The 11,991-nt window shown below is 53.9% G+C and overlaps 2 protein-coding genes across 6 annotated transcripts in view; one reads left to right on the top strand and one right to left on the bottom strand.

Moving 5' to 3' along the window:
• Positions 1-711: 711 nt before the first annotated feature.
• On the top strand, positions 712-3,088 carry SLC50A1 (solute carrier family 50 member 1). Of its 3 annotated transcripts, none has more exons than XM_006734799.3 (6): positions 712-866; positions 1,166-1,243; positions 1,378-1,501; positions 2,078-2,239; positions 2,498-2,617; positions 2,702-3,088. In XM_006734799.3, the coding sequence occupies exons 1-6, from the start codon at positions 787-789 to the stop codon at positions 2,801-2,803; spliced, it is 666 nt and encodes a 221-aa protein (XP_006734862.1). In that variant the 5' UTR covers positions 712-786; the 3' UTR covers positions 2,804-3,088. The 3 variants fall into 3 exon arrangements, with proteins under 3 accessions (XP_006734862.1, XP_081681625.1, XP_081681624.1); XM_081825499.1 differs by having other exon boundaries at positions 2,052-2,239; XM_081825498.1 differs by having other exon boundaries at positions 2,052-2,239; positions 2,474-2,617.
• Positions 3,089-3,523: 435 nt separating this feature from the next.
• The window catches only part of DPM3 (dolichyl-phosphate mannosyltransferase subunit 3, regulatory), a 13,860-nt gene continuing 5,392 nt past the window's right edge, over positions 3,524-11,991 (bottom strand). Inside the window, exons 1-2 of one of the 3 annotated variants that reach the window (XM_006734798.3) lie at positions 4,032-4,104; positions 3,524-3,876 (exon numbers count right to left, since the gene is read on the bottom strand). In XM_006734798.3, the coding sequence (XP_006734861.1) occupies positions 3,593-3,871 (279 nt within the window). In that variant the 5' untranslated portion in view covers positions 3,872-3,876; positions 4,032-4,104 and the 3' untranslated portion in view covers positions 3,524-3,592. Of the gene's footprint in view, positions 3,877-3,962; positions 4,105-11,991 lie in introns of those variants that run through there. The other 2 variants (XM_031029696.2, XM_081825502.1) reach the window with 2 other exon arrangements.

Genomic DNA, 11,991 nt, shown 5'->3' with positions numbered 1-11,991 from the left:
CGCATCGCGGGGCTTTGGCAAACCGTCCGGTTGCTCCTGCTGTTGGGTGCATCGGGGAATACCAGCCGAGGCACGGCAGGCCGCCTGGTCCCACAGACCCGGCAGCCGGGGCAGCCGGGGCAGCCGGGGCGTGCGGGCTGTGGGCTGTGCGAGGCCGCAGGGAGAGTCCCCAGCAGCAGGTCCTGTCGGTTGGACTAGGGCGTCAGTGACAGGTGCTCCAGCCGATTGGCCCAGTCACCCAAAGTTGGCAGTGTGGCTGAAGGCGGAGGGCGCCTGACGGAATGGTGATTCCCGGCAAGCCCACTTATTTAGGGGAGACACTGGGAAGAGGCTTCAACAAACCGGGGAAAAGCCTGGGCAGGTGAGGTTGCGATCGGGGCCTCCGGGGCGGGAAATGTCCAGCAATTAAGGTCGGCCACGACGGCTCATGGGCAAGAGACTTGAGGCTGGGGTCCGGGTGAGCCAAGGGGTAAGCAGAAAGGGAGGAGCGGCGGGTGCCCGGGGCCGGTCCGCGGAGCCCGGGCTTGGCACCCGCCAGGACCTGGAGAGGCCACATCGTACCAGGCCTCCGGCGCGCCGGGACCGGCAAGGGTGGGGCCTGGTGATCGGGGGGCGGGACCTGGTTCCGGCAGGACGCCCGCGTGGGCGGGGCTGCGGGTCCATTTCCGGCGGACGGCGGCGCGCGGAGGGGGCGGGGCTCCGGCGCGGGGGCGGGGCTCCGGCGGCGCGGGCTCTGGCCCAGCAAGTGGACGGCGGCGCTGCGCCCCGGATCCGTCGCAGGGGGAGATGGAGGCTGGTGGCGTGGCCGACTCGCTCCTCTCTGGAGCTTGCGTGCTCTTCACCCTCGCCATGTACTCCACCGGCCTGTGAGAGCGCGGCCGGGCTAGGCTGGGGCAGGACCTGGAAGTCAGGAAGGGAGAGAGAGGGAACAGAGACGTGGCCGCAGCTCCAGGCTGCATCCGAAACCTGGGTCAAAGTGGATTCGGGTCGAGGGATCCGGGGCACAAGGGCGAGGCTGGGCACTTGAGGGACAGGCCAGAGAGCTGAGGGCGGGGCCGGGACCTGCAGTTGTCCGGGGACGACCACAGGCATCAAGGATCTCGACTCCCCAGCAGCCCGGTTCTCCCTTCCCATCTCTCACCTCTGCTTTCGGGACCCGTTACAGCTCGGACCTCAGGCAAATGCGGATGACCCGGAGCGTGGACAGTGTCCAGTTCCTGCCCTTTCTTACCACGGACATCAAGTGAGAGGGGCGACGTTTGCGGCGGGAAAGGTTGAGGGAGGTGGGGAGGTGGGAGGAGGAACGCTGAAGAGGCCCCTTGGGTCCCCTTCCCATCCTCATCCCCGTGGTGAACGACCCTCCTGTCCACCCTGCAGCAACCTGAGCTGGATGAGTTACGGGGCCTTGAAGGGTGACGGGACCCTAATCTTTGTCAACGCCACGGGTGCTGTGCTTCAGACCCTGTATATCTTGGTGTATCTGCACTACTGCCCTCGGAAGGTAGAGACCCTCCCTTGGACCCACATCTGCTGCTCACCCTGCCATGCTGGCAGAGTAAACACTGCTTCCTAGAAGATTATGATAGGCTGGCCATTGCCACTTTTTCCTGGAAGGCCCCTCCAGCCTTGCAGTCCTCCTTCCTCCGTGAAGCCAGCCTCTGAGACCCACACATTGGGCACCCCCCCCCCATTTCTGGCAAGCTGGTAGTTCTGCCTAGCCTGATGGTGCCTTGCTGCTCAACAAGCTGAGAGGAATGGGCTTTTGTCTCTGATAGTTCCTTCAGAGTCAGCGCCAGTGCCTGAGAAATGAGTTGATTAGCTGTGCTTCCCCAATCCTACCAGCATTTAAGTTCCTACTGTGTGTACCAAGTTCACACCAAAAACAAAAGCAAAACGCTTCTCTCCTAGAAACCTCTAGTGTTGTGGGTGGATGGGACATGTGTTTGTCACTGGTGGGAAAGAGGCTGCAGCAACTGCTATACTGAGGCTTAGCCCAAGGTCAGCTCCCCCACTGGAGCAGGAGAGTCCGAGAGGGCTCCTGAAACATCTAGAAGTACGGCTGCTCTCTCCCCTGCAGCGTCCGGTGCTCCTTCAGACTGCAACCCTGCTGGGGGTCTTTCTCCTGGGTTTTGGCTACTTTTGGCTCCTGGTGCCCAACCTTGAGGCCCGGCTTCAGCAGCTGGGCCTCTTCTGCAGTGTCTTCACCATCAGCATGTACCTCTCACCACTGGCTGACTTGGTGAGTCGGGGGCTGTCCAGGGAAGTGGGGGAGATAAGACGGGTCAGGGTCCCATAGCCAGAGACTGTATGTGGCTTACACTCCAAAGGAAGATCCTGGAAGACAGGGCAGTAGAGGTAGGTGAGTGGGAGGCAAGAGGACAAGGCTGGGTAACAGAAGATCAGAGAGGATGTTTGACCTTTTTTCTGAGGACATTCTTAGACAAGTGGGAGCTCTAGGATGTGTCTGGGATAGGGGTCTTTCATCCTTTTTCTGTAGGCCAAGATCATTCAGACGAGATCAACCCAGCGTCTCTCCTTCCCACTCACCATTGCCACCCTCCTCACCTCTGCCTCCTGGACCCTGTATGGGTTTCGGCTAGGCGATCCGTACATCATGGTAAGCCCAACAGAGAGGGATGGCTGACAGGTGTGTAAAGTGGAAAATGAGCTCCTCTCCTCATAGCAGCCCTTGTGATTTCAGGTGCCCAACCTACCAGGGATCCTCACCAGCTTCATTCGCCTCTGGCTTTTCTGGAAGTACTCCCAGGAGCAAGACAGGAACTATCCACTCTTGCAAACCTGAGGCAGTTCACCTGACCACTGGGCACCTAATGCCAACCTGCTACCAAAGAGAGCTCCTTGCAGCTGTTCCTGCTGACCAGCTCCATGAGCACAGTGGGTTGTCGAAAAGAAAAAGATGACTCTGAGAATCGAGGGACCAAAGAAAGCGTTTTGCTTGGAAGATTGACTGGGACTTGGGAGATGAATCACTTATTTTTTATAGATTATATTTTTTAATTGTGGAGGTTGTGGTGAAATCCTTAGAATGTGCCTTAAAATAAATTGTTCCTTACCCCTGCCCATAAAAGCTTAGTCTCTATCTGGTGATTCTCAACCTGCCTGCTTGGTGAAGGGCAGAAGTGCACTGCCTGATCCACAGTTGTTCACGGGCTGGGGTTGGCTCAGAGGAGGTATTTGAAGGAACCACGAAGTCGTAAAGACCCAGGAAGGCCTTCAAAGAACAGAGCCTGGGTGTTACGAAGAACGGAAGTTAAGACTTCAAGAAGTCCTTCCTGAGAGGGTTAAAAGGACCAAGAAAGTGAAATGACATTTCCATCTCGAGAGACCTTGAGAAGGGGTCTTTGCCTCCTTTGGAGCAAAAAGGAGGAGGGACACAAGTAAGGATGCAAAGATAAAAGCGGAGATGACCTCAGGAAGGTGGCTCGCCCCCACCCCCACCCCCCGCTTCCCCACAGCCGGTACACAGAATCCCCAGTTCCCGCTCTCCATAAACAAAACAAAGTTAGAAAATAAGCTTCTCTTTAATGGGCGGCGGGAGGAAAGGCTGTCCGGTGGGAATGGGGTTGGGGTGTCAGAAGCGCATCCCCCTGCGGGCTAAGTCGGCTCGGGCCTCCTGGATCTGGCTCTGCAGCTCGCGGGCGGCGTCCTCACAGTCGTGGAAAGTGGCCACGCGATAGCCCACAGTGCCCAGGGCATAGCAGCCGGCGGACACCAGCAAGTAGGCCGGCAGTGGCCACAGCACCTCCCGGCATGACGAGGGCAGCTCCAGGCCCAGGGCTCCCGTGGTCAAAGCCGCCCAGGTGGAGCCCAGGAGCGCCAGTCCCCAAAGCCACTGCGCTAACTTCGTCATGGGCACTGCGGGGAGAGAAAGCAGAGCTCGCGGCCCCTTCCGCCCCGCTACCCCCCTCCATCGGAGACCACCCACCCTCCGTATCACCTACCCTCAGGGCCGCTCCGCCGCCGCTCTCGCCCAGCTCGCCCCCCGCTTTCGGCCCTCAGCCTGCACTCACCCCCGCCGCCGTCTCCCCTGCCCGGCGCAGCTCCGACGTCAGCGTCCCGAAGGTCTCTCGGCTCGCGCGGCTTTCTGGGAGTTGTAGTCCTCGCGGCGGCGTCGCGCTCTGCCTCGCGCGGCCTTCTGGGAGTTGTAGTCCCCGCGGTGGCTCCCGGGGGAGTGGCAGCCGCCGCCTGCGTCTAGGCTGCGTTCGCAGAGCCTCCGACGGCGGCCCGAGTGCCCGGGGGCTCCCGTGCAGCGCTGTCCGTGAGGACCCCGCTCCACGCTGGCTGGCGTCCTGCTGAGGACACCCTCAAACTTTGCGAGAAGATGGGAATGTAACCTGGGTCCCCCTAGACTTTATTCACGTATTCTTTCCTTCACTGCAACGTTGCCTGGTCACCGTCATAGCCTTCGGAGAAATGCAGCGGTGCAGACACTCGGCCCCAAAGCGGACGCCTTGACCGCTGACCGTGACGCCTCGAGATAGCTGTTAGAACAGAGGATGTCACCCTTTAATAAAGACCCGCAGCCGAGCTACAGTGCAGCTTGGAGCCCGAGGAAGAGGGGCTCTGGGAGGGGTCTTCAAGGAAAGAAAAGTGAGTTTAAGGTATTGAGAGAGGAGTTTTAGGCATGAATTCATGGTAGGGTACGTGGAAAACCAAGTAAGGGAAAAGTCGGGCAATTACCAACATCGGGGAAAAGACTCACAAAGAAAAGGCGCGGACAAGAGCCTGCCTGGCAAGGGTCTCCCTGGACATCATTGCCGCTGATCAGCACGCAGCTGCGAGAGAGCACCCCCCAGGGGAACCGCGGGCCACTCCCCGTACAGGGGAAACAGGGCCCTTACAGGAGGTGGGGAAGGGTGTGTTTGACAGGTTCGAGCTAAGCGGGAGTGTAAGTGAAGGCATCAGCAAGCCTGGGCTGAGAAGTGGACTAGGGTCCACTTGGTAACTACAAAATTAAGATAATTAATTTTAGAGAATTATGCAATAGAGAACTACTTAATTAAGATAAACATAGAGTGCTGCGTCCAGACGCCTCCACGTGAAGCTTTGCAGGAGGTTGGAAATGGAGGCTGCTTCTCTGTGTCAAAGTAACCTGCCTGGCTCAGACCTCCAGGCCAGAGTGGGATGTTCAGTTCTCACCGATTGATTTCAAATCGCAAAGTGAGTGCCTGCATGATTTTAGAGAAGGAAGTTTCTCAGTCTCATGTCTTTGATGTTAATTAACAAAAGCAGTTTTTACAGATTCACATAGTCTTAGTAAGGACATTACATAACTCAGCTGTGAAGACTATTTTCACAGCCCTAATAATGTAAGCACTGATACTGAGTTAAGTAAACCTTGGGATGTATTTGAATTGAGTGGGTGGGGGAGGGGAGGCTATGAGGAGCCTCATGGATAAAGAGAACCATAGCCTCATCTTCCATGGCAGGTGGTCAATTATATCTAAAATGGAAGAAATGAGGGGCGCCTGGGTGGCTCAGTCGTTAAGCGTCTGCCTTCGGCTCAGGTCATGATCCCAGGGTCCTGGGATCGAGTCCCGCATCGGGATCCCTGCTCCACGGGGAGCCTGCTTCTCCCTCTCCTACTCCCCCTGCTTGTGTTCCCTCTCTCGCTCTCTCTCTCTGTCAAATAAATAAATACAATCTTAAATTTAAAAAAATAATAAAATGGAAGAAATGAAATAATAATATGAACACATTACTAAGAAATATGAGGTGTACCAAGGAAGCAGCCAAGAATCCCAGGAGGGGCTTACAGAGCAGCACGTGCGGAGTTCGGAGAACTGGAACAGGGGACTGGTATTTTTCATTAAGTGCCTTTGTAAAACTAGTTGGCTTTTTAAACTATGTAAATTCCTTTGTTAAAGTAAAAAGACAAAATAAAAACATTTTTAAAAATTTGCTATATGAGGGGCGCCTGGGTGGCTCACTTGGTTGAGCGTCCAACTCTTGATCCCAGCTCAGGTCTTGATCTCAGGGTCATAAGTTCAAGCCCACCATGTGGAGCCCACTTTAAAAAAATTGGGGAGGCGCCTGGGTGGCTCAGTCAGTTAAGCATCTGCCTTCGGCTCAGGTCATGATCCCAGGGTCCTGCGATCTGGCTCCCTGCTCAGCAGGGAGCCTGCTTCTTCTTCTCCCTCTGTCTGCAGCCCCCCCTTACTTGTGCTCTCTGTCAAATAAATAAGTAAAATCTTAAAAAAAAATTTTTTTTTGCTATATGAACTTCGAAGCCCCACTCTACTCGCTTCCCCATTCCATCTAAAACCCTACTGGTTGCTCACCTGACTTCCAGACTTCTAGCACAGTTCAGTGGATGGATGTCAGCTTTGTAGATCCAGAAATTCTATTTGGTCATCCACAGTAGACCTGGCCCTGAAAGATTACCACTCCCCAGAACAGTTTTTGGGGAAAGATAATGAGAAGGGGCTTGCCCTACAACACATAAAGATAGATAATAAATTATAGCATTATAATAATAATCAGCAGCCAAAGAATAAACATTCATTGAAGGGCTATGATGTGTCGTGCCCTATGGCACATTGTCGTGTTTAATTTTCACAGAATGCAGCAGTAGGTACTTTTCTATCGCCGTATATAAATGAGGCAGCTAGAACAGACAGATGGTGAATGGTAAGTAACTTGCCCAAGATCCTGCAGATAGTGAGTAGCAGAGCTATGCCATCCTTCTCGAGGCTTGGTGCTCAGTGATTTCACCCTCCTGGTTCCTGGTCCAGGAAGGGGCAGAGAGGGATCATCATGGCAACTGACATGCACTGATTGACTGACTGCCTTGCGCCAGGCACTTTGCTGAGCACTTTATGTGCCTGATCTCATTCAGTCTTCACAGCCACCATTTGAAGTGGGTACTATTATCTCCACTTGACAAATGAGAACACTGAGGCAAACCCCACATAATGTGACTTCTGAGCTTGCCAACTCTGCCATCCAGTATAGCACTTCTCTCCCTAGATCAGTGGAACAGAATAAAAAGTGAAGAAATAGATTTAAAAAATATACCAATTTAGCATATAATAGAGATGGCAACTCAAGCAAGTAAGGGAAGATGGATGATTTAAAAACCATTTGCAACTAGCTTACCATTTGCAAAAGTAAATTGTTATTACACCTTATTCCAAAATAAATTCCCAGTGCATTAAAAAAAAGCAAACAAACCATAATGTGAAAAGTGAGACCATAAATATGCCATAAGAAAATGTGGGTTCATATTTCTCTGTGTTCCACTCAGGCTTCGTGTCCTCCAAGGTTGCAGGGTTGGCCACCAACCTCCTCCTCTGAGCGCCCAGATGGTCTTGATAGACAGCACTAAGCATGATGATCTGCAGCGTTTTTCTTTTTTTTTTTTTTAAAGAAAGGTTTTTTTAATTTTTTTATTTTAAAGATTTTTATTTATTTATTTGACAGAGAGAGACACAGCGAAAGAGGGAACACAAGCAGAGGGAGTGGGAGAGGGAGAGGCAGGCTTCCCACGGAGCGGGGAGCCCGATGTGGGGCTCGATCCCAGGACCCTGAGATCATGACCTGAGCCGAAGGCAGACGCTTAACGACTGAGCCACCCAGGTGCCCCTCTGCAGCGTTTTTCTTTCCCTGCGTGCCCTGCCCAGGGACACTGTGGCTCCAGGACCAAGCACAGTGAGAGAAATCCAGCAGGGCTTCTCTAAATGTAAAAACGAGGGACAGAGGGAAGGACAGGTTCATGTCTGATGGTCTCTAGCGAGACGGACCCAGCTCTCCTGGTTCCATGAACTAGAACTACTCCAGAGACTCCCACCGGCTGGACACAACGTCCTTGGCCTTGGATAGTGCTCAGCAAACCCAGCAGATTCTTACAGTCCAGCTCCTTTCTCTTCAGTCTTTTTGCAGACCATCCCTCTTTTGCTGCCACAGGACACACTACATGTGATTATAGCAGGGTGTGAGAGGCAGTATGGCTCGGGAGATAAACGTTCGGGGGTTTAGGGGCACCTGGGTGGCTAAGTTGGTTAAGCGCCCGACGCGTGATCTCAGCTCAGGTCCTGATCTCAGGGTCATGAGTTCAAGCCCCAAGTTGGACTCCACGCTGGGCATGGAGCCTATTTAAAAAAAAATTAAAAAGTGTGGGGTTTTAGAGCCTGGCTGTCCTGAGGTTGGGTCCTTGCTCTTTCTTGTCCTTAGCTGTATGAACTTGGGCAAGTAACATAATGTTTCTGGGCCTCAGTTTCCCCGCCTAAATAGTGGAGCCAATAGCTGGTCCTCCCTCCTGGGCTTGCCCTGGAGATGAGAAGAGCTAATGTAGGTAGTATGCTTACAACAGTGTGCGGCATGTGGGAAGCATGCATTGGGAGTTAGTCCCTCTTATTGTTATGCTGTCATTCGTCACCTTTTAGGGCTGAGGACTACCCACAGCACCTCCCCAGCCTTCCCACCATCTTCTGAAGTAAGTTACTTCTGGGGATGGCTCAGCTCATGTTTGTGGGGATTTTCGGCTTTTGCAAGATTTGGTGTCAGAGAAAGACAAACTCCAAATCTGGAAGCCCTTATTCAACAGTGCACCGAGGATGAGGATGGGGGGATATGCAAAATGAGACACCACACAGAGGAGGGTTGACTTCCAGGGGGAAGGCCTCACAGAGGCCCCAAAGCCCCAGCTGATACTGGAAAGATGAGTGAGAGTTGTTCAGGTGGGGGGGGCGACATGCATGGCCCAGGGAACCCTGAACAAAGCCCAGATGCAGGGAGTAATCCTCTGTGGCTGTCTCTTGGACAAAGACCGCTTCGTGGGGGAGTGGCAGGAGATGAGGCTGGAAAAGCAGACCAGGGCCAGGCTACTAGAAGCCGCTTGAAAGTATTTGTATTGTGGGGCAGGCTGTTGGTCCCTGAGGTCGGTGTCTTCACCCCTAGAAGAGCGGGTGGCCCCCATTTGTACCTGAGTGTCTGGTGTAAGGCAGTCAAGTGTTCTGGGAGCCTACAGTGCCAAGGTGATTACTGGGTCCTTGGGGGAGGCCCCACTTAGGTTGCATGGCCTCCATCCCTGTCCCGAGGGCCCCCACAGCTCCACAGAAGCAACAGGACAGACACACATGTAATTAACCAAAACACACCCCACATTATAGCCAGGCTGGAGGGGGACAGAGATCAGAGATGGCGCTGCTGCTCGGACGGAGGAGGGGCTGGCGGCGTCAGGGTTTCCCAGAGAAGGTGAGCCGGACCAGAAGATGCTAGCCTGAGGGAGGAGGTCCCCAGGCACAGGCTGGGCTACAGAGAGAAATACTTGGCTGATTCTGGGCATTCAGCAGTTTGGAATTGATGCAGGGTGGAAGGTGAGTTTCAGCAAAGAGTTCAAAATGGGACCACGGCGTGTTGCTCAAAGAATTTGGAGCATATTTAACAAATGTGTGTCGAGGGCGCCTGGGTGGCTCAGTTGGTTAAGCGACTGCCTTCGGCTCAGGTCATGATCCTGGAGTCCCTGGATCGAGTCCCGCATCAGGCTCCCTGCTTGGCAGGGAGTCTGCTTCTCCCTCTGACCCTCCCCTCTCTCATGTGCTCTCTCTCATTCTCTCTCTCTCAAATAAATAAATAAAATCTTTAAAAAAAAAACAAACAAACAAACAAACAAAAAAAAACAAATGTGTGTCGAGCCGTGTTCTAGTGGACAAACCAAACTCCCCGCTTTCAATGAAGCACTCCATGAAAACGGATAAATTTCCTGCTTCAGTGAAGTAAGTGGTGGGAGACAGACAAGAAACAGATCAGTATTTAATGTATCAAGTAAGAGCGGCCCTGGGAGGGTAAGGGGCAGAGGGGTGACGGAGGCCTCCCTGGGAGAGGCGTCTGCATGGACACCTGGATGAAGACGAGAACCGTGTCCAGGCACCGCTGAGCGGCGGCCGCCAAGCTGGGAGGAGCGCAAGCCCATGAGGTGGGAGGAGGTGGGGCCCGAGGCCAGGCAGTAACCACGCTGCCTCAGCAGCATGGCCAGCACCAGTGGGTCTGAAGTTCAACTGCAGCCCTGCCTTCATTTATCAAATTGGTGGGTTGTTTTTTTTTTTAACTTTTAAATAATCTCTACACCCAACATGGGGCTTGAACCCATAAGCCCAAGATCAAGGGTCGCACACTCTACTGAGCCAGCCAGACTCCCCTTCATTAACATCTTGAGCAGCTTATTTTAAGCTCTCTTCCGTCTTACCTCATTTCATTTCACTAAAATGGGTGTATCAGTTAGGGTTCTCTAGAGAAACAGAACTCATGGGATGGACATATGTATGCAGGAAGAGATTTATTTTAAGGAATCGGCTCATGCAATTACAGTGGCTGGCAATCCCAAATCCACAGGGTCTCACTCTGTGAAAACTTGACTTCCAGGGCATCTGGGTGGCACAGTCGGTTGAGTCTCTGACTCTTGGTTTCGGCTCAGGCCGTGATCTCAGGGTCATGGGGACGAGCCCCGCATTGGGCTCCACGCGCAGTGCAGAGTCCGCTCCAGATTCTCTCTCTCCCTCTCCCTCTGCCCCTCCCCCTGCATGCATGCCCTCTCCCTCTCCCTCTCTCAAATACATAAATAAAATCTTTAAAAAAAAAAAACAACCCACAAACACAAAACCCTTGACTTCCTCCTCCCTTGGTGGGGAGTGGTGGGCAGAGGGCCAGGCCACAGGGCAGGGGAACACAGATACCCACAGGCACCCTGCAGGCTGGAGCCCCGGGGCAGCGCTGGGGTTGGGGGTCAAATCTGAAGGCCAACGGCTGCTGTATTCCCTCCGGGTCTGGGGAGGTCAGTCTTTGGTCCAAGGTAAGAGTTGAAATCGAGAATATCTGTAAAGCACGGAGGACGCCGCCTGGCAAGGTGTGCATCCTCGTCACTTCACGGGGACGCTTGTCCAACGCCCTGCAGGACGGCGCCCATGCGCTCTGCTCAGCCCCTCCACCGCGGCATCTCCTTCTTTACCACAAGCTGAGGCAGGTGTTACTATCCACATTTTCCAGTCGGGGAACTGAAGGTGCAGAGAGCTCACTCAACTTGCCAAAGGACCTTCACTGGGTAAGGGTTCAAAGCCCAAACTAGAAGGCAGGTCAGCCTGAGTTCAAGCCCCAGGCCGTCCCACTGTCCCACGTCCTGTCTGGAACCTGGAACTCTCTGAGTCACAGAGGCTGGAAATGGGGGCTGGAGGCTGAGGGCAGGAAGTGGGGGAGGCTGGGGGGGTTATTCCCAGACACTCACACACCGGTGTACGCGCCCCTCAGTCCCAGAAATGCCCAGGAAGCAGCCGGAGGTCAGCCCACAGCAGCTCTTGGCCCAGAAGAGGGGTATGCGGGAGGTTGTTCTGTGCGTCCTGCACCCCCCCCACCCCGGACAGTGCAGCTTCACCCTAAAATGGGCGGGCGACCCCCTGCTCTTCCAGCCTGAGGGAAGGGGAGTTCTCAGAGGAGAGTTCCTCACAGGCCCAGAGGCCATTTGGCTGAGGTCTGAGCTCCCAGGGCCTCACACCGAGCCCGGGATGCTCTCTGCACAGCATGCTGGTCACACCACTGCCCCTGACAGGACAGAGAGGAGGAACACACCGTACAAGGGACTCAAAGCGCTGTTAGGGAATCTCCAAATATATACAAACATAGAAACAACCGAACAATGAATCTGAGATGCCCATTATCACAGGGCTTTCTATTATAAGATAGGGCCTGCAGTTGCCCGTGAAGGAAAACTTCCTAAAAATCCTGTAATAATCTTGTTACTAACATGATTATATCATATTGTAATTTTGTGTTAAAAAGTGTTCATTTGGGGCGCCTGGGTGGCTCAGTCGTTAAGCGTCTGCCTTCGGCTCAGGTCATGGTCCCAGGGTCCTGGGATCGAGGCCCGCATCGGGCTCCCTGCTCAGCGGGGAGCCTGCTTCTCCCTCTCCCACTCCCCCTGCTTGTGTTCCCTCTCTCGCTGTCTCTCTCTCTGTCAAATAAATAAAATCTTAAAAAAAA

This window comes from Leptonychotes weddellii, chromosome 6, assembly GCF_054177405.1.
Source record: "Leptonychotes weddellii isolate Sample4059 chromosome 6, ASM5417740v2, whole genome shotgun sequence".
NCBI lineage: Eukaryota > Metazoa > Chordata > Mammalia > Carnivora > Phocidae > Leptonychotes > Leptonychotes weddellii.
The sequence above is the reverse complement of the archived record's forward strand: the minus strand, read 5'-3'. Positions and strand labels throughout refer to the sequence as shown.